Source organism: Musa acuminata, chromosome BXJ2-11, assembly GCF_036884655.1.
Source record: "Musa acuminata AAA Group cultivar baxijiao chromosome BXJ2-11, Cavendish_Baxijiao_AAA, whole genome shotgun sequence".
Lineage (NCBI taxonomy): Eukaryota > Viridiplantae > Streptophyta > Magnoliopsida > Zingiberales > Musaceae > Musa > Musa acuminata.
In genome coordinates this window covers 6,150,766-6,178,558 of record NC_088348.1, presented here as the reverse complement: position 1 = coordinate 6,178,558, position 27,793 = coordinate 6,150,766, and the positions used below count along the sequence as shown (strand labels likewise).

General features: G+C 39.5%; 1 protein-coding gene across 1 annotated transcript; it reads right to left on the bottom strand.

Annotated features, from left to right (window-relative positions):
- Positions 1-15,398: 15,398 nt before the first annotated feature.
- LOC135628018 (actin-related protein 2/3 complex subunit 1A-like) lies at positions 15,399-27,561 on the bottom strand. Its single transcript, XM_065134547.1, has 15 exons — positions 27,239-27,561; positions 25,452-25,537; positions 24,683-24,759; positions 24,484-24,578; positions 23,803-23,872; positions 21,553-21,622; positions 20,386-20,459; positions 20,262-20,304; positions 18,618-18,699; positions 17,540-17,628; positions 17,360-17,445; positions 17,089-17,152; positions 16,236-16,342; positions 16,079-16,137; positions 15,399-16,004 (listed from the first exon to the last, which is right to left on the bottom strand). The coding sequence occupies exons 1-15, from the start codon at positions 27,306-27,308 to the stop codon at positions 15,958-15,960; spliced, it is 1,119 nt and encodes a 372-aa protein (XP_064990619.1). The 5' UTR covers positions 27,309-27,561; the 3' UTR covers positions 15,399-15,957.
- Between the last annotated feature and the right edge of the window lie 232 nt (positions 27,562-27,793).

Genomic DNA, 27,793 nt, shown 5'->3' with positions numbered 1-27,793 from the left:
GCGGACTCATCTTGCATGGTGCCAAAGACGAAGGGAGCTTCTGGGCACATGCACCTTATCTCGGAGGAGCATTTGATGGAGGAACTAAGGCGACTCAATTTGCGGAGGCGAAGTTGGGTTCAGGAGGCCTTAGCACGGGGCAAGAGGACGCAGAGACGGCTACTCTTGAAGAATATGCCACAGTGTTGCCATTCAAGTTGCCATGAAGGAAGCAGTGCACAGCGGAGATTGTGCTGGTAGGGGCAGAGGCCCAGGATCCAGACAATGGTGCACAAACTATAGTGAAGTCGGTGGACTTCGGGAGCTACTAGGCGACGGACTGTCCTAGAGCGGTGCTTCATCTAGGTGTGACCCAAGAGTGGGTGGATGAAGGTCGATTGCCAAAGGAGCGAACAAATTCGAAAAGGGAGGAGACCCTGCGATGTATTGGCAGAGGCCACACATGGAGGGTTCACAATTCGAGTTTATTCCACAAGGATCAGAATGCAATGGAGATGTCACCAGGAGGCGACATGGTGCAGCGGATCGTGGTGGAACAGTTCGTGGCAATGCGATACACACAATCTGTCCCGTGAGGGATGAGATCATATGGAGGTATGATCGGGAGCTACTGGGAGCTCCGCTTTGGTGAACAACACGACGGCAAGAAGGGCTATGGATTCAAGGAGTGAAGGCCATGGTACCGCAGAGGCGGGTCTTCCGGGCGTGCACCGAATTTTGCATCGGATGAAAACCTTGGTCATCAGCATATGGGGGCTGGGTTCCACCAAGGGAAAAGTTCGAATGCAAGTACCAGTGAGTTCCATGGGAGGGACTTGATCATGCAGAGGTATGATCGAAGCAACTGGAGAGTTGGACTGCTCCAGAGCTTATATTCGCTTAAGGGAGCCCGACAAGTCAGAGGACAAGGTCGAGGAAGCGAACGTTGCTACCAAGGAAGCTAAGGAGAACAGAATCAGTGCAAACTCTACAACGTGATGGCAGAGGCCATGCATGGGAGTTGCAGTCTGTCTTTCCATCGACCAAACAGACTGCTTGGAGAACACAGAGGTGTTGAAGCAGGGGGTCGAAAGGAGCGAGGAAGCGACGACGAGTCCAGAGGGACTTAGCTACCCAAAATCAAGCATCAGTTAGAATGGAGGTGGACTCAGAGGAGTGCCACGGAGACATCTCTACTGATTGTGAAGAAAAGGGATACAGAGGCGAGGCGACGGATAGTAGGGCCATGGGCATGCCAGCGCCATGGTACCGCAGAGGCGGGACTTCCGTGCAAGTCATTGATCCCTTGCTCTCATGGAGGGAGAGCGCTTGGTCGTAAAAGGGGCCGAGGAGGTGGAGCATGCAGAGGCAATCTCCAAGTACCGAGACAAGGCTGAAGGGCAGAGGCCAAGAAACTTCGTAAGACCGGTGTCAACAAGTTTCTCATCAAGATAGCCGTAAGTGAAGGACTTCGGGTCATGCAAGAGTGCACGACCAAGGAACGAAGCAGGCAGTACGCGGTGCTGTACCTTTGCTACTCGGTGGAGTAGGCGGCAGGGTTGATGGAGAAGACGGTACAATCCCAAAGGCGACCTCATCTATCAGAGAATTACTCCACGTTGGGGTGAAAACTTCCCGCATTCCAGAAGTTCGATGGCATTGAGAAGGTGAATCACAGTAGCCAACTCAACGCAAGGAGTGCAAACACTTCAAGTGCTTCAGAAGTGTGAGCAAAGAGCAGGCGAAGACTAGTAACCAGCTCGATGCATGAAGTACAACCTCGAGGAGGCGGGCGAAGTCAAAGTAACCTTTGCCTTCTCAACTCTTAAGAGAATGGGCGAAACCGAGTACCCCAGTTCTCTTATCTATCCAGCAGAGGAGCTCTGCACAAGTTCAAAGACCCTTCGAAGATAATGGAAGACAATAGTTGTCAAATCCTCACCAACGGTGATCAGTGCTACTGAGAGTAGATCGTCCGCTTCATTTCCCAACGAAATGCCAATCGAAAGCGGAATTGATGCGAACCTACTTGGATGTGACAACTAACTGAAAGAAGAGTCAATGAGCAAATTTTGTGGAGGAAGGACCCAAAACTTCAGAAGTTTGCGAGGTGATGCTCGTTAAAGCTCCAACAAGCATCCACCCAGTTCAAGCAGCATGTGGAAATTTTGAGAAACTGGCGCAGAAAAGATGGTCTTTTCCTTCATTTGGTGGATCCGCAAGAATCAACAAGGATCAACACAACTCAGCCAACCCCCCCAACAGAGTCAGAGTCATTGGTGAGTTGTAGCAGCATGGCGGATTAAAGGGTCGACTACTCAAAAACAGCAGCGTAGAGCAGCTGGGAGCCAGGAGGCGCATTGCAGCTGGAGCGGAAGATTGAAGACTCAGCAAAGGCGAAGAGTTGCAGTGTTCACAAAGGCTTCGACGAGGACGTCGAAGGGATAAGTGGGGGAGAATGTAACGGACAAACTTCTAAACAAGATGTTGGATGTAATGCTTATGTCTGTCCGTTGTCTTTTGGCATGTTCATGCCTTGTATAGCAGGTAGAGGGGCGGCCGAAGGCTTATAAGTCCGATTTTAGTTGGGTTGGTGGCCTCTTTAGGCTTGTAAATAAAGGTTGTGTCATGTGGACACGTTCGAGAGCTTTTCGGTCTGTAATGGACCATTTTACCCTTTGTTGTGCAACTATTCAGAGCTTGTAAAGTTTGTTTGTAATTTGCATTGTCTATGAAGTGTTTTTCGGACATGTTTGCTTGTGGATCCCGATTGAGGCGTTCTTTTAACCCGTTCTCTCTTTTGTTGGTCCTAAGGGACAATGGGAGGCTTCGGGGAGGCTGACCTTTGCGGACGGACGCGCGAGGGTGCCGCACGCCTTAGGCAAAACCAGCTAAGGTCGTGACAATATGGTGCAGAAGGCCATGAAGACATGGTGAGGCCACCACCTCTTTCCCTGTGATGCTGCCCCATGTTGCGGTGTGGTTGGTGTTTGCAGCACAACCACGGTGATGGAGTGAGGGTGGCATCTGCTTGCACCCGTACAGCCAAACACTCAAGAGAGGCATGCATGGAACGATCTTACTGGTGAAATGTTGGGAGTCCATATGACTGGAATTAATGCAGGTGAGGGTGGCTCGGATGCTTGCTGTCTTCATGACCAATGGATTTCCACAGGGATTCAAATTATTACAGGCATTGAAGAGCGGAATCCCGGAACAGTAGCTGCTGCAAGCAATTAAAGCAGTACGAAATGATCATCTTGGGACTGAAATAATAACATCAATTAAGTAATATTCATAATAAAAAAGAGACAAAAATCATACTCTATCTATCTACTCATGTGAATAAGAATGAAAGATAAATAATTATAAGTTATCGACTCTTATCGTCCGAATAGATAAGAAGTCAGAAGAGTTTAGAGACTCCGTAGAATATTTTATAAAATATTTTATGATTTTATGATCAAGTATAAAAATTTATTTTTAATACAATAAAAAGGGAAAATCATTTTTTGACTACTCGCATCCATATTCACCTATTTCAGGTTACTATCTTGGGTGTCAAAGGGATCAGGTTGAAAAATCTCTCTCAACCTTGATCTTCATGTAGGTGGTATCTTAGGAGCTTAACGCTTCCACCTCGGATGCACCTCAAACAATGCTACGCATATAGGTTTGGATCACATCGGGCTAACTAGGATGTCAACAACTTTTTCTTGTAATATTTTTAACGTCAGAAGGAGGGCTCGATGTCAGGGGAATACCCACCTACTTACCATCTTATTGAACACTCGAGCAAGGAGGCTTTGCCCCAACCTATAATACTTTTGTCTAAGGGGAGTAACAACTATCATTTATGCACATGAGTGTTGAGAAAATTGGGATGACATCATATGCAGAGCGAAAAGATAGAAAACATAAATCCCATATTTACACTTTTTTTTTTTTATCGTCGTGCGAAGATTAGTGCATAAAAACCTGCAAAATTAAAAAACCGCATGTGTTAAGGGATGTGTGTTACCTAGGAAGATCGTATATCCCTGAAATCCTATAGATTTATGGGAGAGGATGAAGAAGGTCAATTGTCCTCCTCTCTAATAATGATCCACACTACAAGGGCTGAGAAGACGCTCCTCAAATCATTGTACAAATTTTCTCTTCACGCGCACCATGGGATCGAGAAGGGGCCAGCCCTTCTTGCTGTCCACATGCCCCAAACAGGGGCTATTGGTTGAGGAGGAGAGGGTGACATCCAAAAGAGGTCTAGTCTATGGTCATTTGGTCCCCTCCTATTTATAGAGGTCCCTATAAACTTACCATAATTGATCGTGCCCTATTAGGTAATGGATCTTCATCCAACTACTCAAACCACTTAGATTAGTAGATCTCTACCCAATAATCTCTCATTAGCTCTTATTGGATCTCATCCATAGGATCTAATAATTTAGGGGTTTATTGGATATCCAATAAGAAAGGGGCTTTGACGGATATCTCATATCTAAATATCTACCCATTGTAACACCTACCAGATATGTGTGACCCTCTAGGCTTAATATCGAGATGGTCATAACATACTTATCAGAACTCTTTCTGATTCAATGAATTATTATCTTCATAATAATTCACTCGACTCATTGACTACGGACGTACTAGGCTACTATGTCTTAGTCCCCAAATGATACAGGAGAATATAATCTATTAGACATGTCTGTCCTCAATTACTGTGTATCTATAGTCCCTTATCCATCTAATATCCTAAAGACTGTATTCCGAGCATGGTATTGTCATGCCCATATGGTTTCTACTTAAGTCTTGCTCTAATCAGAATCTTCTAGACAACTCTTTCTCTCTCTCAATCTGAATGACCATGGTCAGGGATTTGCTTGAGCAAGAACACATAAGATATTCTTCTCATGACACCAAGATCGAATGATCCTCTATTGACACTCAATAGACCTCGTAAGGTTGGCTGTTACTCCCAACGATCAGTTGTGCTAGATCTAGAACTTCCAAATATATAAGTCTGATATCAAAAAGTGGAATACTCATACAGGACATCTTTAGTGTCTCGAGTATAAGGACTAGATATACTATTAAGATGACGAAATTGTTGTTTGACAATGAGGTATCATCAACTATCTAACATTTTATGAACAGATTGATCAATGAACTCATTCTCCAATGAGCACCTACACTATATCTCTAGTGTCCGAACATGAGCAACTATGAGACCAACTGCCTCTATCGTATTAACGGGTATAAAACACATAAGTCTATCCGGTTATCTTGATATCCCTCTCGAGTAACCTATGATCGGGATTATTTAGAGTTTGTGTTTAAAGGCAAATCCGTTAGTCGCAACACAGTAAAGGCAAGGAAGATAGGGTTTTTGGGCAAAAAGATAATTTTGCCCTTGTGAATTTTAGAAATTTCATAGTTTATGCTTTCTGTCCAAATTACCTAAATAACTTTAATAATTCAAAAAAATTCTCGTATGTCCTGAATTTTAGAAAAATATTAGTTAATTAAATTATTTAATTAACTATTATTATTTATCTAGTAGTCCTATTATTGTACATATAATGTATAATATAGATAGATGATCATGAACTATGTGATATGATGTATGTATGTGATGTGATTATTATTATTATTATTAAGACTTGCGAGTCTCTATTTTTTCTTGTTTATTGTCGGACCTGCGTGCTTGTAATTAAGTTATAATTATACGTGGAGGCATAGTGGGAGTGTAGAGGCGATAGCGGAACCCACGAGATTGAGACGGACGATCGCGACGCACAAAGATACATCTAGATGCCAACGGAACCGACGATAATGAGATGGATAATCACAGGGCATGGAGATGCGCCGCTGCACACATAGATATTGATGTGAGTGATTAAGCTCATTAGCTCGAGCTTTATCACATTATAATGTGGTCCACGATCATAGTATGATTGCTCATGTGATGTGTGATTATTAATACACCTACTAGATATGTATATATATATATATATATATATATATATATATATATATATATATATATATATATATTTGCATGCGATGTAGATATATATTAAATATGTGTGACACATCATAGGAGACCAAATCAAAATCCTCTCTCTCGATAATATTAAGTCAGTAAACATGAGGCAATTAGATTGCCCCATGTGGCCTTCCATCGTTATAGGTAAAAATCGGTTCCCAACGTAGGTTGAGTTGGTCGAGTCCCTCAAGGCTCACCTATATCGCGATTCGATATCTTGCCTAAGACATAGAGATGTCACTAGTGACCTGAGGATATGGTATGTTTAGTCGAGTCCCTTGAGGGCATATCATTAAATCAAACTTATCCTGTAACGATGGTGATGACTTAATCGAACATCTTGGTTAGTCGAGTCCCTCGAGGCAATGGTGGTTCGAAGGTCAAACAGGACGGGAATCACAAGGAGTTGTGATCGACAAAAGTTGCATACCTTTTTGGGCTTAATGTGATTGGTCGAGTCCTTTGATGTTACCTAAGATATCGATTGGATCCCGATCCCCACTAGAAGTCTGCCGGAGACTTCCGTTTCACATGGTGAGGGTGTTGCGTGATTCGCTAGAAAAATAGAGGGAGCACGTCAAGATAGAAGACCATATTGATTATTTATTTTATAAAATATGTATGTTATTTATTTATGCTACATCTCTTGTTTATTAGAAATATGTCGCTTTCAAATCCCTTATATGACATACTTGATGTCAACCGTCTCACTAGTCCAAATTACATAAATTGGCTCCCCAACCTAAGAATTATTCTCACGGCAAAGAAAATCACGTACGTCCTTGATACAATGATGCCTACGCCTAAGGAAAGAGCAAGCGAGGATGAGATTACTTACTACATGAAGTATATAGATGACTCTACTCTTACTCAATGTTACATGTTGGGCTCCATGACTCCTAAGTTACAAAGACAGTATGAAAAAATAGGTGCCAAATTCATTCTCCTATATCTCCGCAAATTGTTTGAGGGACAAAGAAGGACTCAACGATATGAGATATCCAATAGTCTCTTCCATGATAGGATGATTGAGGGGACATAGATTCAGAACCATGTCCTGAAAATGATTAGGTGAATAGAGAAACTCATAAGTCTAGGAATGGTCATAGAGGATGACTTGTGTATGGACCTTGTGCTTCAGTCTCTACTAGATTCATTTTCTAAGTTCATAACGAATTTTAATATGAACAAGTATGAGGTGCCTCTCTTTGATCTCCTCAATATGTTGAGGGAGGCAGAGAGCACTATCAAGAAAAAAAACTAGTTCTCTATGCTGGTGAGACAAGAAAGAAAAGAAAGACAGAAAAATCCCTTAAGAAGAGCAAAGGCAAGGGCAAACCGAGTAAAGCAAATGTTGCTAAGAAAGACCCGACAAAGGACAAAGGTCAGTACTTCCACTATGACAAAGATGAGCACTGAAAGAGGAACTACAAAGAGTACCTTGTAGAGAGAGCGAAACAAAAGCTTGGAGAAGCTTCAGGTACATTTATAATCTGTCTTCAGTTATCGTGTACCTATATTCCCCCATCCATATAATATCCTAGATATCGTATATTGGACATGGTGCTGTTAGACCTATATAGTTTCTCCTTGAGTCTCGCTCTAATCGGATTCTCCCGGAGAACTCTTTCTCTCTCAATCCGAATGAGATTATGAATGGAGACTGATCATGAATGTACCTGAAGCTTCTCCAAGCTTCTATTTCGTCTTCTCTGCAAGGTACTCTTTGTAGTTCATCTTCTAGTGCTCGTATTTTCTGCATTGGAAGCATTGGCCTTTGTCCTTTGCCCGATCATTCTAATTAACTTTTTCTTTACCTAGTTTGCCCTTGCTCTTCTTAATAGACTTTTCTGCATTTCTTTTCTTTCTGGTCTCACTATCATAGAGAACTAGCTTCTCTTTCTTGATCATGCTCTCAACCTCCCTCAACATATTGAGGAGCTCAAGGAGAGTCACTACAAGCTTGTTTATATTAAAATTTATAATAAACTAAAAAAAGGAATCTGGTAGAGACTGAAGCACAAGATCCACACACATATTATCTTCTAGGACCATTCTTAGATCTGTGAGCTTCTCTATCCACTCAATCATCATGAGGATATGGTTTTGAACATGTGTCCCCTCAATCATCCTAGCACGGAAGACTCTTAGATATCTAATATCGTTGAGTTCTTTCCTATTCCTCAAACAATTTATAGAGATGCTGACTCGACCAATCACGCTAAGCTCGTAAAGGTAGGCAACTCTTGTCGATCATAACTCCTTATGATTCCTGTCATGTTCGGCCTCTGAACTATCATGGCCTTAAGAGACTCGACCAACCATGATATTCGGTTAAGTCATCACCATCATTATAAGATGAGTCTGATTCGATGATATGCTCTCGAGGGACTCAACCAAGCATACCACATCCTCAAGTCACTGATGATATCTCTATATCATAGGTAAGATCTCGAATCGTAATATAGGTAAGCCTCGAGGGACTCGACCAACTCAACCTACATCGGGAATCGATTTCTCCCTATAACGAGGAAATTGCCTCACGTCTACCGACTTAATATTATCAAGAGAGGATTTTGATTTAGTCTCCTAATATGTCATGTCACACATATACATATTTAATATATATCTATATCGTATGCAAATATATATATATATATATATATATATATATATATATATATATATATATATATATATCTAGTAGATGTATAGTCAATCATACATCATATGAGCAATTGGATCAGTTGATCATGAACCACAACCAAATTTGATCAAGCTTGAGCTAGTATGCCTAATCACTCACATCACGATCTATGTGTGCATCGGCGCACCTCCATGCCCCGTGATCGTCCATCTTATCTTTATTGGTTTCATTGGCATCTTGGCGCATCTTCATGCGTCACGATCGTCCGTCTTGATGTCATGGATCCCGTTGTCACCTTCATGCTCCCGTCGTGCCTATTAGAAATCTTGGGGGGGGAGGGAGGGTGAAGGAGGTCAAGCGTCCTCCTCTCTAGCGGTGATCCACATAACAGAGCTGCGACGACACTCCTCAAAACTTTAGGCCTGTTCTGAGGAGGAGAAGGGGAGCAGAATAGGAGAGGCAAACCAAAAAAGGCTCTGACCTATGAACCACTAATTTCCTCCTATTTATAGAGGTCCCTTGTCAACTTAACCATAATGGATCCTGCCCTATTAGGTATTGGATTTACATCCAACTACCCAAGCCTCTTAGATTAGTAGATCTCTATCCAATAATCTCTCATGGACTCTTATTGGATCGCATCCATATGATCCAATAATTTAGGGGCTTATTGGATATCCAATAAGATAGGGGCTCCGGCGGATATCTCAGATATGAACCTTTACTCATCGCAATGCCTACAATATGTGTGATCCTCTATGCCCAATATCGAGCTAACTGTGAGTCTTACCTATTAGAACTCCTTCTGGCTCAATGAATTATTACCTTCATAATAATTCACTCGATTCATCGACTATGGACGTACTAGGCTACTACGCCGTAGTCCCCAGACGATACAGTGGAATCTAATCCATTGGACTTATCTGTCCTCAGTTATTATGTTCATATAGTCCTTCATCCATCTAATATCCCAAAGACTATATACCAAGCATGATGCTGTCAGACCCATACGGTTTCTACTCGAGTCTCACTCTAATCGGATTCTCCCGGAGAACTCTTTCTCTCTCAATCCAAATGACCTTAGCTAGGGATTTGTCAAAGCAAGAACACATGAGATATTCTTCTCATGACACCAAGAGTGGATGATCCTCTATCGATACTCAATAGCCCTCGTAAGGTTGACTACCACTCCCGATGATCGGCTGTGTTAGATCTGGAACATCCAAACCTATAAGTCCAATATCAAAGATGAGAATAATACATCCACCTAAGGGAGGACGAAATACTTGCAGACTTTATTGCTCGATTCACTATTGAGATCCAAGGCGTGATATATGCTCATTTGTCACTCATATTAACACAAGTCTTCATGATAGGGCTCAAGCCCTCTAACCTCTTCTGATCATTGATAGAAAGACCACCGACAATTATACTAAAGACACTTCAAAGAGTCAATTAATATATCATCATCAAGGTAATGGTCTCGGGCAAGTATGAGGAGTCATGCAAGAGGCCAAAGCAAGAATAGCCACAATCAGCCCCGACCTCAAGGTCACCGTGGCTAAGGAGAAATGAATGACCCTAGTTACCTTACTCAAGGTCCAAGTTGACCTCCCTAAATATGACTAGAATTGAAGTTTTTCTATAGATAAAAAAGAAGGGGCTCTTAAATGATCCTCACCAGATGAAGACTCCATTGGTGAAAAGAGATATGTTCAAATATTATTAGTTCCATCAGATTACGGTCACAACATGAAGGATTATTGCTACTTGAAAGAAAAAATTGAGAAGCTTATAGGTCGGAGATACTTCAAGTAATTCATTCAAAAGCACCGGGATCCCTCACCCCAACCTTAGGGGGCGATGAAGAGATAAATTAATGTAATCATTAGTGGACCTTCCTCGAGGGGGATAGCTCCTCTAATCGTAAGTCTTATACATGAACTATCATTAAAAAGTACCCAAGGACAGAGGACAACCTAAAGATAACCTTCAAAAAGGAAGAGACGGAATACCTCGGTCTAAATGATGATGATGCCTTGGTGGTTTCTGTGAGAATTATCAATGCTCAGGAAGAGGATCATGATTGACATGGGTAACTTTGCTAATATCCTCTACTTTGATTCTTTCTAAAAACTTGGGATGTGAACTAATGACTTTAACCCTATGACTTCTTCGCTGACTGGATTCATTGGCGATTCTATCTCATCTCTCGAGATAATGAATCTGAACGTTACATTTGGAGACAAAAATTGGTCTAATGCAATATTAGCTAAGTTCATGGTGGTGGATATCCTCTCAGCATATAACATGATCATAGGTCGACTCACACTAAACAGATTGGAGGTAGTGGTATTGGCCTATCACATGGTGATAGAATTTTCGATGAAGAAGAGGTCGAAACCTATTGCCTCGAAACAACAGAAGGGGTGGTGTTGCCAAGAATATGGCATATTGTGAACTTAAAGAAGTTTTACCCTTGAGGCATCCTTCAGGGTCAAGTCAAGGTGATAATGTCCTGAGCGTCAAGCTCAACGACTTAATAAAGACTAACACCTTACAAGACAACGGTTAAGACATCAGGGTGAAGTGGCGAGATGAAATCATCATTAAAAGGCACTTTGATAGCCATTGGAACATTTCGATCTTGTGGGTACTCGGTGAACATATCTTCTTCAATCTTCACATCGAGGTACCTCTCCTTGAAATGAGCTAAGGCAACATAGTACTCACACTAGCACAAGGCAAACTCCTTATCTCTCTGAGCCCTTCTTAAACCCAATGAAAGCCTTGTAGTTGACAATCGCCTCCTTTGAAACCTTGGTATAATACTTCTTTTAGCCTCCAACGCCTTCTTTAGACTTTGAATTTGCTCCAACATACTCATGACCCGCTCGTTAGCCTAGCAACTTGCTCGATAAGTTCCGAGTTATATGCCCTCATCGAACCCGGCTCTCGGGTAAGTTATCATAGCTTATCCTCCATATTCTGGTTGTTGCTTCGGACCACCCTCAACTGTTCGGCATGATTAGCAAGGTGTTGCTCAGCCTCTTCTAGTTACCTCACCAACTCAACTCTTTAAGCCACTACCTCAACGACAAGCACTAGGTCTCCCCTCTTCCTCTTCAGCCCTCCACCTCCTTGTGGAGATTGTTTATCATGAGGTACCGCTAATGAATGATGGAGTCGATGTCCAGTACACGGTCAAGAAGGGTCATGATGTAATGGTGATACTATAAGTCAAAGACAAAGGGGCACATAGGAAAGTGAAAAAATAATCAATATATAAAGACCACCTCAAAAAGCATAAAAAAATCTCATCACGAGGGGAGATGCAAGACAAAATGTGCTTAAGGCGCGTGAGTTGAGAAAACGTAAGAAGAGACCTACCACAATATGAGACACAAGGTAAAATGTGTCTGAGATATGAGTCAAGAAAACTTGACCCACATAATAGGAAACCCGCCACGGTGGGATGCACAAAACAAAATGTACTCGATGCACGTGAGTTGGGAAAACTCAACCCGCTTAATAAGAAACCCATCATAGTGGGAGGCACAAGATAAAATATGCTTGAGGCGCGTGAGTTAGGAAAACCTGATCCGTACAATAAGAAATCTGTCACGATAAGAGGCACAAGATAAAATATATCCGAGGCGTGTGAATCAAGAAAACCTGACCTACATAAGAAGAAACTTGTCACAACGAGAGGCATAAGATAAAATGTGCCTGAGGCATGTGAGTCGAGAAAACCCAACCCATATATGAAGAAACATGTTATGATAGGAGGCACAAGACAAAATGTGCCCGAGACACATGAGTCTAAAAAACACAACCCGCGAAAAAAGAAACTCACCATGGCGAGAGGCACAAAACAAAATGTACCCGAGATGCATGAGTCAGAAAAACTCAACCCGCATAAGAAGAAACCGATTATAACGGGAGGCATAAGGCAAAATGTGCTAAAGGTGCATGAATTGAGAAAACCCGTCCCGCTTAATAAGAAACCTATCATGGCAGGAGGCACAAGACAAAAAAAATAAGCCCAAGATGCATGAATTGGAAAAACCTAAATCGCGTAAGAAGAAACCCTCCATAACAAGAGGCACAAAACAAAGTATGCTCGAGACACATGAGTCGAGAAAACCTGATACAAATAAGAAGAAACCAGTCATGATGAGATGCATAAAACAAAATATGCCCGAGACACGTGAGTCGGGAAAACTCAACCCGCGTAAGAAGAAACCCGCTATAACGAGAGGCACAAGACAAAATGTACCCGAGGTGCATGAGTCAAAAAAATTGGAGTCGCATAAGAAGAAATTCACCACAGCAAGAGGCACAAGACAAAATGTGCCCAAGGAGCATGAGTCAGAAAAACCCGACTTGCGTAATAAAAACCAATCATGGTGAGAGGCTCAATACAAAATATACTCAAGATGCGTGAGTCAGGAAAACCTGACATGCGTAATAAGAAACATATCATGGCGGGAGACACAAGATCAAATATGCTTGAGACGTATGAGACAGGAAAAGTCGACCCACGTAAGAAATATACTACAGCGGGAGACACAAGATGAGATGTGTCCAAGACACATGAGTTGGGAAAACCCAACCCGCATGATAGTAAATCTACCATGGTGGGAGACACAAGGGAAAGAATGCCTGAAGCATGGAGGTAGAACAACCACTACCCAATATAGTCGATCAACTTGGTGGCACTTGAAAAAAAAAATGGAGATGCGGGCACCTCGGACAAAGATGAACCCCCTCCGCTCGAGGTGGGTCCCACGGAGATGGGAGGGGCAGGTCAACAATGAGGGACTTCGTTGCATCTCCACTATGGACTTGTTGCTCAATGTGGGTCCCTCAAGGACTAGTAGAGGAGGAGCCCACCTTTGCACCACCTACAGCCCGCCTCGGCTCCTCTCACAGCCCGCCTCGTGGCAAGCGGAAGAAGAGGGGTAGGTAGGCAATTGGGGGGCTTCGTAGCATTCCCATTGTGGATCCACTATATGATGTGGTTCCCTCGGCGATGAGTAGAGGAGGAGCCCACCTCAACATCACCTACAACTTGCCTTGACTCCTCTCGCGATCCGCCTCGATAGTGAGCAGAAGAAGAGAGGTATGTTAGTGATAAGGGGCTTCATAGCATCCTTGATGTGGACCTATTGCCTAGCATGGGTCTCTTCGGGACAAGTAGTGGAGGAGCCCACCTCCACAACGAGCAAAAGAAGAGAGGGCAAGTTTGCAATGGACCATCGCCAGCAATGCTTGCAACCCTTGCTTGTGGTCCACACTGGGGCATGGAGGTCAGGAAACTAGACTAGGTTGAGAAGAAACAGACTCCCTCTGCCTAAGGTGGGTCCCTTGATGATGGGAGGGCTAGGTTAGGTATGGATCATCGCTAATAGTGCTCATAACCCTCAACTATAGTCCTCACCAAACTAGGGAGGTTAGGAAACCTGACCCTCTCCTTCACTTGAGCTAGGGTGGTTGGGAAATCTAATCCCCTCCCCTGCTTGAGGCGTAGAAGTAAAAAAACTCAACCAGGTCAGGAAGAAATAGACACCCACCATTCGAGGTGGGACCCTCGACGATGGGAGGGGCAAGTCAACGATGGACCATCGTTAACAGCACTTACACCCCTCAGTTGTGGTCTTCACCGAGCCATGGAGGTTGGAAAACATGATCCTCTCTTTTGCCCAAGGCATGACAATTGGGAATCTCGACCAAGTCGAGAAGAAATGGGGCCCCTCCACTCGAGGAAGTTCCCTCGACGATTCGACGGGCAAATCGGTGATGAATCACCACTAGTAGCACTCACAGGAGGTCAAAAATCCAACCCTATCCTCCACGCCCGAAGGAGGGTCGAGTTCATGTCGATAAGGATTGATCTGTGACCGAGGAGGGCTTGTCGGTGATAAGTGATCCCATGCCGAGGGACAAAGGTCATCGATTCAAGGCGCTAGTCAAGCGCCCCCCTTATCCTGTCAGCGTCCGCCTAATATGCAGAGTCGGAGAACTAATCGAAGAGGCATAAGCTTAACATGTCAAATGAACTAGATACCACATTTCATATCCCTCTTGTGAGAGTCCTCGAAGCATAAAGGAGTGGGGACAAATGATAGAAAGAATATCATCAGTAAGTTATCATTCGACACATGACCTCCACATGATGTTCAAGGTAGAAGGAGAAGACAAAAGCCACCCTCTGCTTGTCTACCCACGTGGACAAGGGTTTAAGGCAAGCAATTATAGATTATCCCCCCCTTATCGCCCACTTGGAAAAAAGATCGAGAGAAGTTTGTTGGAGGCAGTTAGAAGTTACCTCTTCAAAAATATTTCATAAAATATTTCAAAAAATCACATTTTAACCACTCACGTCCCACATACCTCAAATTACTAACTTAAGTATCAAAGGAACTTGATCGAGATACTTCTCATGATTTTCGTGTAGGTGACACTTCAAGAATTCAATGTTTTCACCTTAGAGACATCTCGATCCAGACCACATCAAGCTAAGAATAACTGCATTCCTGAACGCAACAAACTATATGGCGTAAACAAAAACAGCAAATGTGTGTGAATTATAAACGAAGAATCAATTATATATATATATATATATATATATATATATATATATATATATATATATATATATATATATATAGAAAGAGAGAGAGAGAGAGAGCAATGGTTAACTAGTGACAATCTCAAAACTTAAATGGGCACAGAATATTAAATCAGTGATGATAATCTCACACAAAACATTTTCTGTAAATTTCAGCATGGAATACCAAATGAATTCTCTCAGTTCTTAAAATATATCTAATAAATCATGATACATAACAAAGCAGTATAGATCAAGCATTGTAGGCATGAGAAGATAACCTCTGCGTCCACCGCATTTAAATTTGAGAATACACTCGATATGATGTGAAACTGATTGGATCAGTATAAAAAAGGCAAACCCACTTGGCCGATAACAACCATTTTGATCTACACAGCCTGCTAAATGGACATACTTGCAGACCAAATCTATATCTGATCAGCTGAATATACACTACGTCAGAAAAATTCTTCCATGATAGGCTTCCAAGCCAGATTTGGCTCTGGAATCAATCTGAACTTGCTATTATGGATTCTGGAGATGTGCAACAAAAAATTTCAACTGGTGTATTATTACACAATCTTTGTATCAATGATGACCATCTTGGAGTTATTGGGGAATATTTATATGCTGACCATCCAACTGGTGTATTATTACACAATCTTTGTATCAATGATGACCATCCAACTCCCAGATCACCACTTTCCCATCCAACCCTGCAAGAAATAAAATTCTGAATTCTGACACAAGTGACCAACAAACTTTAAAAAATAAACCTAAATTTTCTAACCTGATGTACTGAAGCGTCTCACGATGGTATCACCAGCTTTTCTCAAAGGAATGATACAGCTGAAATCACAATGAATATGTTTGAGCATAACCTTCTTCAAAAGAAGGCTGGAGAGGTGCAGCAAAGGATATCTCAATGGCATGATATATAAAACTACCTTATGCAGTTTTCATGAGCCCCGCCCCGCGGCCGTGATGATTCAACTGTGTCAGAATTGATTGCTGGTTTTGACTGACCATACAACTTGCCAAAGGCTTCAGAGAACTGGGAAAAGTAAACAATTTATTATTATTAGCTAGGTAAACGAGAAGCTAGTTAATTTCAAGAATTCTACCTGACATGTATTGCCCATTATATCTAATTTAGATCAGGAAAATAAATGGTGGAGCTTAAGTTATATATTAGATGGTACTATATTGACTATGAGCTTAACTATACATGGTCTATTTTTGAAAGCATATGTAGCTTAGCCAGAGGCTTTGTTAGCACTTCAAAAGTTTACTTTCTCTCCTCTTTCTTCTAAAACACATAATTACATATAAATCAAAGGTAAAGGTCAACAAAGAGTTACAAAATAGGAAAACAGGCAACTAACCGGATTTCATTCTTATGATAGATTCTTAACAATTACAGTTCATAGGTTCTCTAAAAGATTGCAGTCATGAATGACTACAGGATTTAAAGGTCATCAGGTATACAAGTACAAACATGGGATCAAAGAATTCAAAACATTCAATTCTCAGTATAGCTGTACTGTAAGTCAAAGGAACACATACCTATCAACTGTGGACATTAAATTTGAAACAAAAATACCATTTTTCACATAGATTACAGAGAAAAGAAAGAAACATACAGATTTGGCTGCATTCGTAAGACCATGAGAAAGAGTGATGGTAAACTAAGTCTTTATGGAGATCAATTGATGAGAGTGTAACAGAGTATTTGTATATCTTAGTACAAGAGAATTAAACTCATTACTTAGTTTGTAGGAATAGGATCTTCCCCAATACCTGTGAACCATATTTAGAGCTTGATGGTGCTATTTTCTTCTCATCTAAGAATTTTACAAAGCTCCTGTTACAACAAAAAAAATCACACAAAACAATAATGAGGAATCTCAAGTGCACCATAGAGCACAGTGTACAAGCAATGCATATTATATCAAATACAATAACTTTTATTGTTTTGCTGCAATAATCCCATTTACATTAGCAATAAGGTTACTTAGCTTTGGCTAATATTATGAAACAAGTTTATGGCAAATTTGTGAAACAAGCATACCATAGTCCTGTTTCATCTGCAGTGAAAACCATAGGGTTGCAGTCGAATCCAACACCAATAACCAATTTCTCAGAGACAAAGAGGATCTGAAAATTGTCAGCCATTGGTACATAAGTTCAGCTTATGCTTGAGAAGAACATAGATACTGTAAAACAAAGTAAAGGGAAAATGCTGACCCACATCACGTAGCGGCAAATCACGCAAGGCTACATTTTGTGCTGAAGGAGACGAACCCACATCTTCAATGAAGTATATCATAGAGTTGTGACCTACAAGTAAAAAACCAAATGGCAAAGGTTGGGTCGTAAAAGAAAATTAAAATAGATGCAAGAGAAGAAAGTGGTGAATTACAAACTGTAACAGCAACTTATTTGATATATGCTGTATCATGGTTAGTGAAATTAGGTATTCAAGTGATTTAACATGTTTTGCAGGGATGTTAAAATTGAACAAAGCTATTATTCATTTGGTGAAATAAATTTGTAAGACCTGAATGGAACAAAAGGAGTGTAGACCAACCATAAGTTTCTGGAGAAAAAAGTCATGCAGTCGAACAGTGTCTTTCTTTCTTGAAGAAAAATATCAGGGCCCCAGTGAACTTGTAAATTGTGGTAGAATTTTAAATTTTACCTTACTGGCTAATAACTGTTCTCAATGACAAATAAAAAAAAGGAAATAGATGCAACCTTAAGAGAGAGCACAGCATAGAACACATACAGAGCAATGAAGAGTTTTATCCTAGGGAAAACATAGTGTAAACAGGAGCCATTATGACCCCAGCATAAGAAAAAATATCTAATGTGTTTTCCAAATGTATTTAAGGATAATATTAGTCAATTAAAATTCACAAACAACTTTGATAAACAACTAAATGAATACAATCACCCATTACCAACACATAAAGATGTTAAAAACACTTAAAAGATGCAAATTTATTCTATCAAAAATCATAAAAGAGACGAATAATGTAAAATAGACATATTTGAGGGAGAGTGCATCCTATGTAACAATGTGTGCAGAACAATGAAGAGATTTGTCCTTGAATAAAGAAAATAACTATTGCCATCAATAAAAGAAGACTTCAGTTAAGACCATGAGTCCATGACCATAGAAAGATTAAACTCTAGAACCTGTTACAAATTTATCCGGGGATCACACTGATCAACAGTCACATTAATCAACAAGATCCAGGAACAAATAAAAAACTATCTCCCACTGGTGTAGTATGAATATGCAAAGAAGACCTAGCAACTCTAACCTGCATAAGCCAAGGTATTGCCACTTGGAGACCACCTCACACCAAATGCCCATGTAAACGAAAGATCAAGTTGTGCAATTTGCTGCTTTCAGGAATACAACAAAAATATCAAGTAAACATCAAGTTCCCAGAAAAATCTAAAACAATAAACTCTACAGCAAAAATAAAGTTCTAAAAGACATGAATAATTATTCACAAAAAACGGACAACTTAATAAAGTATATTTCAAGATAACCACTAAATGATATTCTGAGAACTCAGAACAAAGCTTAAATCAACAAAAATGTACGTTAAATTGGAGAAATACAATGATGCTTTCTTGAGTTTCAACTTTTATTTGATAAGACTTAGAAGCTTGGAAGAGAGACAAAGAACAAATGAGAGAGATTGAGAAAGTTTCGAGACATTGAGTGAAAGAGAGGAGAGAATGGTTGTTTTCAGGTGGGAAATCGAAAAATGGGAGAGTGCAGCACAATACTACCTGGCATAGGTGGTGGTACCAGATCTAACCGGGTGAAATTGACTGGTCCATGTCTGCATCATAGTCGAAGTGGTACAGTTGGCATTTTTATTTCTGCTTCCTAGTAATTTTGTATACCGACCTCAACAGTTTCATGTCAACTACACAATTTTTTGATACTTACATATCAAATGTCCAACACCTTGATTCATATAGCATAGTTTACATGACAATCATCCTATAAAATTTTATTTTTACAGACCACATGACGATCACACTAATGTCTCAATCTCCCTCTAAAATTTTATCATCCATGATCCAACTTGTATTTTATGAAAAATATCCTTATCAACTTTCTCCATTTTTGTTCAATAGTGGATCCAACATAACTCAAACTATATTTATTGGAATTTCACAATCCATGCTAAGTACATCATTCTCCTTTCAGTGCCAGTTAAACTATATTCTGTGCAGTTAATCTTAGTCTTAATCTAAATTTTTCAATCTCCAATGTTTGCCTTTATTGCTGAAGTTTATAATTAATATCATTCAAATTCTTATCGTTGAATACAATATCATCAGCAAATAAAATACTATGAAACTCTATCATATAAGAGACTCGTAAGTTTGCCCATTATCAATATAAATACATAAAGACTTCAAGCTAATCCTTGAGATAACCCTTATAGTTAAATGAAACTCACTAGATTTATTCTCTCCAATTCTAACACCAGTGACTACAATATCATATATATAGTTTATGAAATCATTAAAAAAAAGTTGAAGCAAATATCAAATAAGATAATTTAAGGCATACACTTAATTTCAGGACATGCCATGTGACAAGTGAATGTTAGGCAGGTTAGGCAGGCACTTATAGTCTGGCATTGTATGGCAATACATCATTCCATGCTGGTCAAGAGCCTAGCTTCATGCCAAGAAAAAAGGATTATCCATGCCAATCCTTTGTAATCTTTAGTTATGATGTCTGCATGCAGCAGCACAAACAGGCATGACCGAGCACACCTAAGCTGCAGAGGTGCATGCACACACATCCTTGTTGCCCATGTTTTCTTAACAAGGTCAGCACAAACATCCATGAGGAAGGCGTAATCAAACAAACAATATAAAAGAACATTTACAAGATTTGTTCAACTAAAAAGAATAAATTGGAGGATACAAACCTCCCCAAACTTTAAATTGCTAGAAGAACTTGCTCCTGATTCCCTGTCACAAGTCAAACAAAAATAAGCTATCTGTATCTTCTTTAAAGTATCATTTAGACTATCACTAAGTATCCACACCAACCTTGAGTCGACACCTTTGATGAAAGTGGAAAAAACCCGACACTTGCCATCAGTAGATGTTGTTGCAAGAAGAATCTACAATCACAAAGCCAAAGATGAAGTCAAACAAGCACTGGAAATTGTTCTGTTCTTACAGTGACAAGAACCATCATTCTTTTAGTTCTGAGAATAGATGTAAATAACAAATAAGCATGCTGTAAATTCCCTAAGTTTCATGAGTGCAGTTGGAAATCAGTAAACCAACTGTTCTAACTGCAGCTTTCCTTCTTTTACATGTTATCAATCGTCACATTGCAACCCAAGCAAAAACAAGAAGAGGAATGTGTTAAATCATGCTTGTGCCATTTCAGTGACATAAAACCAGATTCTAGTTCACATAAATAGCAATTAGGAAGAAGGTATGTATATTTTAACAAGATGCAGTCACAATATAACAAAATAGTCTGAAGTACTATGTCTATTCAGCTAATTTGATCTGTAGGTACTCGAAGTCAATAACACCAACATGCGGGAATGCAGAGTACTGGAAGTCCATGTTTTCCTGATATACATTTATAAAGGCCCTAAATATGAACAAGCTAATGATCCAATATCATTGTTCTACATGTATTACAAGAATAGAAACCCAGAAGAAAGAAGGATAAGCTTTTATTGGACTATTAAATTAAAGTTTCAAGTTTAATGTTTCACAACAATGATGACTATGTAGTTGTTCTATTCTGATTCTAAAAGTCATACAGACAAGATAGTCCATCTTTACGCACTGTAATTTCTCATTTACATTGACTCTCAAGTTAGCCCAATTGTTCTACTTAAATAGATGTATGCCTCAAGGATCGTGCATGATAAATTGACTTTTGTGGTGTATATAAATTATTTGTGAAATCTGCTGTATATGTCAAACATCTCACCTTTTGCTCTTGTTCTTCCACATGCACACTCACAATTCAAAATTATAAGTATCTATATATAAGCTGGAGAACATTCTAAGGATTATATATTAATTTGACAGGAAAGTAAACAGAGATATCACATTTTAAAAATGTCTAGAAGTTGAACTAAAGTGACCAATTTAAACAACTCCAAACTACAACTTTTCAGCATTTTAGCTTGGATAGAAAAAAGTTGCAACACGTGATAAAACAAATAAATAGGGTCACGAACTTACATTGTTAGGATGCCATGCAACGCTTGTAACTGAAGAATTATGTTTTTTCCTGATAAGTTTACTAACCCACCTAAATGAAATAGCATGCAGTGTAAGAAACTAAATTCAGCTTACAGGATCAAAACTAGTTAGATAATACAATGAGTTGTATGGCTAACCAAAGTAACAATTTTCAGTAAACATTAAATAACAAATATAAAATAGTTGACACTGTCTGAGAAGATGGCACGTTCTGTATGTTGACATGACTAAACACCAAGGAAGAAATATAATCATTCTAAATCACTTTGAAAGTTTGAATTGTGAAACTAAACACTAAAACAAGATACTGAAATTGAATGTTTTAATGAAACAATTTGTTGGCACTTTATGTACATATCCTTGTGCCAAAGTGTATTGGCTACATTTAGTTTGTGGTTAAGTAGGGTTGAGTTGGAGATTATTGGTCTGTTCCACCAAACGCTACAAAGTTAAGAAAGAATGAACTAACTATTCAAGGGGGTTATCCAGATAATCTAGGATATAATAGCTCAGCGATTGTGGGGTAAAATAGCTCTCTTGCTTTCCGTTTTTCCTTTTAACTTAGATACTCCAATCTTTAGCAACCAAACAAAAATTGAGAGATGGACTGAGTTAACAGGAACGGGACAGGATGACCCAATTCAAATGCAGCCACCGAGTCATGTGAGCAATGGGACATAAACTAACCTACTAAGTCCTCCCATTCTAAACAAGCTGCTATGTCGACCAGAGAAACTAATAAAGCATACAGTGCAATGATGCCAACAAAAGGCATGACAAACCTTTTGTTTTTCATGTTTTTACCATAATCAAGTAAATCAAGTAGCTACCTAGTTAGCACTCAGAACAAACAACGTAAAAGAATTTCAGCTCAGCCTTATTTTCAAAATTGAAGCAATCATGACACCGGAACTGTACTAACTCAACCACCAATTGGTATCAAAACCAGATTCCTTGCATTTGATAACCATTCTTAGCTAGGTATCAAGATTTAACCATGAACTAGAAAACAAAGTTACATTTTCATTCACACTTTTTGTCCATGTGGAGGCTAAGCCATTTTACCTAATCCAGCATTGTTCATGTTGAAATCTTCGGAAAATAAGTTGTACTAAGTAAAACAACTTCAACATGGATTCTTTCCTCCAAAGTGCCAAATGTGCCTATGGCTTACCCCATATTCCTAGCAAACTGGCTTTGAGATTGATTTAGCAGTGATACTGGGTCAAGAAGGTTCTGATGCTACATCAACTCCACATGAGACATTCTGATCAAATGTTATATGTAATCTATAGAATTTCACTTATAAGTTATAAATTAACAACCTTCTCTGGACTACATTGAAAACTAATGCAGCTTAAGACAAAGATATGCTTGATGAGACAATACCATCTTAAAAAAAATTAATAGAACACTCAACCAGGACTGTTAACAAGACTAGAGACAGATGGTACACTCTCCATCAGAGGTGCAATCACCCCACTTAGAAATCATTTTTGTACTTTTTAATTTATAACAATTATCTAGGAGATGCAGACTCGTAGATCCTCTATAAGTTGATGGATATGATACTTTCTCGTCAACAATAAATAAACATGTGAAGATAGTAAACACCAAATAAAACAAAGATTATTAACCAGACACTGGACAATTTCCCAAAAAACTAAAGCAAATGTATTCATGTGTACAAGTTCACAAGCCACAAATAAGAAACTACATGAAACCAGGGATAGTAATTTTGGGTACTAGATCCATGCCGGTCATTAGCTAGACCAGAAGGGGAAGGAGGAGAAAAGAAAAGGAGGAGAAGGCGAAGAACATGAGGGGAGGATGAGGCAAAGAAGAGGGGAGGAGGAGGCAGTTAGAGGAGGATGAGGAGGAGGCAGCAGTTGAGGATGATGAGAAAGTGGAGATGGCGGAGGATGAGGAGGAAGTGACAATGGAGTAAGAGTCGGAGGTGCCAACAGGCCAAGGGCAATGTAGGGGGAGAGATAGAGGTTGATAAAGGGTCTTTACGGTTAAAAAAATAAGCTTACCGATCCGATCCAGGCCTGTTGACACCTGAACCAGTTAGCAGATACTTGACATGCAATCGACATTTAGCACAGTAGTTGTACCAGAATATACAGCAAACATATTTGACATGCAAATGTTCCAGTTAGCATGGTAGTTGATTACTGCATATAGGTGATGCAACAAACAGAATGAACGAACATGAAAGCCCATTACCAGTTATTCTCTTTCTCGTAGTAACATATGCATACAGTTTTAGCACCACTTCCGACAGCAAACTTGTTCTCTGAGAAGTGCATCAATGAGTTAATAAAAGCTAGAGAGACAGTACATTACATTATACTATGAAATCAATACCTTTATCTCTTCAGAAAAAGAAATAATATAAAAAGCTGTTGCCTTTTACTAAATCGGATCTACAGTAATTTTATACCCAAGTTTCATGTTAGTTTTGAGCAAAAGATTCCACTATGTATAAATTACAATTTCATAGATTGCAATGGTTATCAAACTATTGGCAATTCAATTTGGATGAGGCTTTGTAATCTTGTGGTAATTGGTAAACTGAATGGTAAAACAGTAGTCTCACTTCTTTCATTCAAGTCTCCATTTGTCACTCTTATCTACATCGACCATTCAACTTGAGTAGCAGTTAGTGGATAGAGTGAATATGACAATAAATACAAGTCTTTCTCCCTCATTTTTCCATTCAGTTGAATATACATCAAACAACCATGCAATGGAAATTGCGCTAAAGACTTGGACAAGGCTCATCTTAACACAATCACAAGGATAATAAGTCTATCTGATGTGTAGCAAATCACGAACAAGATCACTAATCATTAACAGACAGCAAAATAAAAAGCAGAACGTGCATCTGCCACCTTGTTCTACTACCTTTAGGACTCCATTGAACACAGAGGGCAGCACGATTAAGCCTGAGAATAACAAGGGTGGGCACCCACTCAGATGCTTCTTGATTCCAAACATATCTGAGATTAGAAACATCAAAAGTAAGCAAACCTGGATTCATTAGTAACATCACCACATACATGCTTAACATGACAGAATAAAATCTTTACAGGAAAATACTCACGAATTTCGATCATGTGAGACAGTGACAATTTTGTTAGATCTTACGCTCCAATCTATTCCAGATACAATTTGATCATGCTGTAAAACATAAAAACATGGCAACAAGTAAGTGGCTATGAGCATGAGCAGTGCCCTAAATGAGATGATATACTACAGAACTCAAAATTTTAAATAGACAAAATTCTCTATTTTTATTCTTGCTAATTATTAGTCCATCCTTTTAGCATTTTCCTAAGTATGTGGCATAATCTCATCATTTCATGCTTGATGAGTAACACTCTGCTATGCAGAGAATAGGTTTTGAAATCAGAATAGTAATGGAGATATCCATCCATCAGTAGGGCATTTACATATATAAAACTTACAGCCATACACAAACTAGTAGGACTAACTATATATGCCAACTATGAATAAAATCCTGAATCCCAGCTTGGTTAATCTAGGCTTCTTAAATTTAACACGGTTGGTAAAGGCCTTCCTCATTCTATAATGGCTTATGCTGCTCCAAATGCATACTTTTGCATGTCTAAGTGTTGCATGATTATTAAGTTCATTGTAACGATTTGCAATATGTTGAAATGCATCATTTAAATGCAACATGGGTACTGTAATCCTCTCGTACAACAAAGAAGCTTCGTGACAACTCAAAGTATATTCTTGTAATCAGAAAACATCATCATAATGTTAAATAATTTAAATCCTAGTTAACTACATGAAAGTCCCAGGTCTTAAAAAGAAAAGATGATCATAAGCTTCAAAGATCACGATACCTTTTGAAGTACATGTACCCTTTCCCACTTTTCACCAAAAAGTTTGTAGATATGCACCTCATGATTATTTGGACAAAATGCAACCACTGCAAGAGAAAATGGTGTTAGGTCATAATCTTGGACACATAAGGCACACGATTTTACTTATCAATACTTCATGACAGTGCGTTATTAATCAAAATAACTAAAAAAGACAGATGACTGAATCCAGAACCATCAAGATGGATGGAAAACAAAGAAAAATCATGATGTAGGAGGCTCTTTGTAGACCTATCAATGGAAGGAAAATTTTAAGCATGTTCAACATGGCATCCTATTTTCACTATATCAAGCCTCTCCAACACCATCCAAGTCAGTCCTAAACCTTATATCACAGGTAGAAATTGATTAAAAGTCCAAACTTAATCAATCATCAGAAATCTGAAATTTCTTTTTTCAATCATACATCTAGATCAGTGTGAGAAATTTCACAATTATTTATTTGTTATTCAGATGGGATGAAACTAATATAGAAGGCAATCGAAGGCCTACTCATGTTTTCTTCTTTGAATGAACATGGTGAAGATGAGACCAACAATCATCAGTTTACCAAAAACATACAGCAGAGTTTATTAAATAAAAGAGGTGGGAAAGGATGGTTCTAACAGATGGAAAGAACAGTTATATTCTTTTAGAATGGTAAAAACCAGAGCAGTACAACAATAATTCTTTCCTTCAGTATAATATATCTAGATCTATTTAAAGTTTCAACTCTTTGAGCAGTCAAGCACTCCAAGTTATCATGACCATACTGACCATTAAAATTTTATATTTCACTGTTGTTTTATTATTTAATTCTCTCAACAAATCACTCCTTGGTTCACAATAATCCATATTTTCGGATGCCCATCAAGCAACTCACGTCATACCATGCCACTGAATGCAAATAAACACTTGGCAAAGTAGTTCTGAACTATAATCAAGAACCTTGACGAGGCATGTTATGAATAATCTAAAGCCTCTAAATACTTTTATGGAAATTACAGTTGAAAAATGGAGCATCAAGTTTATACCCATCACTCAGAATGGAAATTTCTGGTAAGAAATCAATCAGCCAGAAGAAGACACCAATTACCAGAGATTGGCTTCCCTCTGCCAGTCTCCTTATTTCTCTAATAGATGTAGCAGAAATGAATCTCACACGATTTGTCCATGAATCTCAGAAATGTATTAGGCATATATACATTCAACTTAAGTCTAGGAACAAAGGGTCAAATGGACACATCTGGCATGCGGATGACAAAAGGAAGTGATATTCTTTTGAAAGCAAAATCATGATAGAACTTAGTTCTAAGACAGATCCAACAATCTTCAGTAGAAAGAGAGGACAAACTTTTTTATTTCATTTTATTTTCTTTTCCTTTTCTTTTGGCAAAAATGCTCGAATAAATGAATTTTGTTTATCAGAGACCAAAATTAGCGTCACCAGAAAGGATCACATGGATCAGAACCAATAAAAAAATTTCCCATGTCCCAATTAAAGGTGTACAAAACATAAAATAAGCTAAGCAAAACAACCGCAATCGCAAGATCATCTGATGAAGCCTAACAGGATAAATCTGGAATGCTGGGAGTTCCTGATCCAGCGCACGAACGGAAGGAAAAACATAATAGTACTAGGATTTACCTTACGCGAAACAAGCACTGATCCTACAGCAACCGCGTTCCCAGTTCAAGAACCCAATCGTAGATCCGGAAGAACAGGATAACAGGAAATGATAGAAGAGAGAGGACAAACGAGGAATTACTAGATTGATCGGGGCTCCAAGCATGGCAGGTGATGCACTGCGCGAACTGATGGATGGCCACCGCCGCCATACCCTAAATCACCACCTCCTACGCCTCCTCCCCGCACCTACTTCTTCCCCTTTATTTTCCCGTCCGAGAGAGGGATGTCTACAAAGGAAATCGTGATAGGGATGGATGCATCCAATCCTTGGAGGATTCGTCGTCGGGAGGTGAGGAAGGGGCGAGGAAGAGAAAGCTGGAGAAGCAAACACCCCCCGAAACCAAAAGCGATCTCAATTAGGAAAGCGAAAGCCGAGACTTGGATGTCTCACGCTTCTCCGACCCGTTTACTCGTGACCATCTCTCACTTACCCTTGTCGTCCTCGTAAGAGCGGAGGGGGGGTGGGCCATGGTGGGTCCCGCCGCCATGCTTTTCTTTTTCCTTTTTTTTCTTTTTATTTATCGTTGTTAACTTCGTCATTACTCGAATGATTGATTATTCTCACTTTTATTGAAGTTTTAAGTTAGAATATTTGCATTTGGAATATTTTCTCCCTACTTATAGTGACCTTTCA

Coding starts and splice junctions, on each gene's coding strand:
- LOC135628018 (XM_065134547.1), bottom strand. CDS start 27,308: ATGGCGGCGGTGGCCATCCATCAGTTCGCGCAGTGCATCACCTGCCAT. Junction 24,579..24,682: donor GTCTCACATGATCGAAATTC/GTGAGTATTTTC, acceptor TTCTAATCTCAG/ATATGTTTGGAATCAAGAAG. Junction 18,700..20,261: donor GCAATTTAAAGTTTGGGGAG/GTTTGTATCCTC, acceptor TCCTGAAAGCAG/CAAATTGCACAACTTGATCT.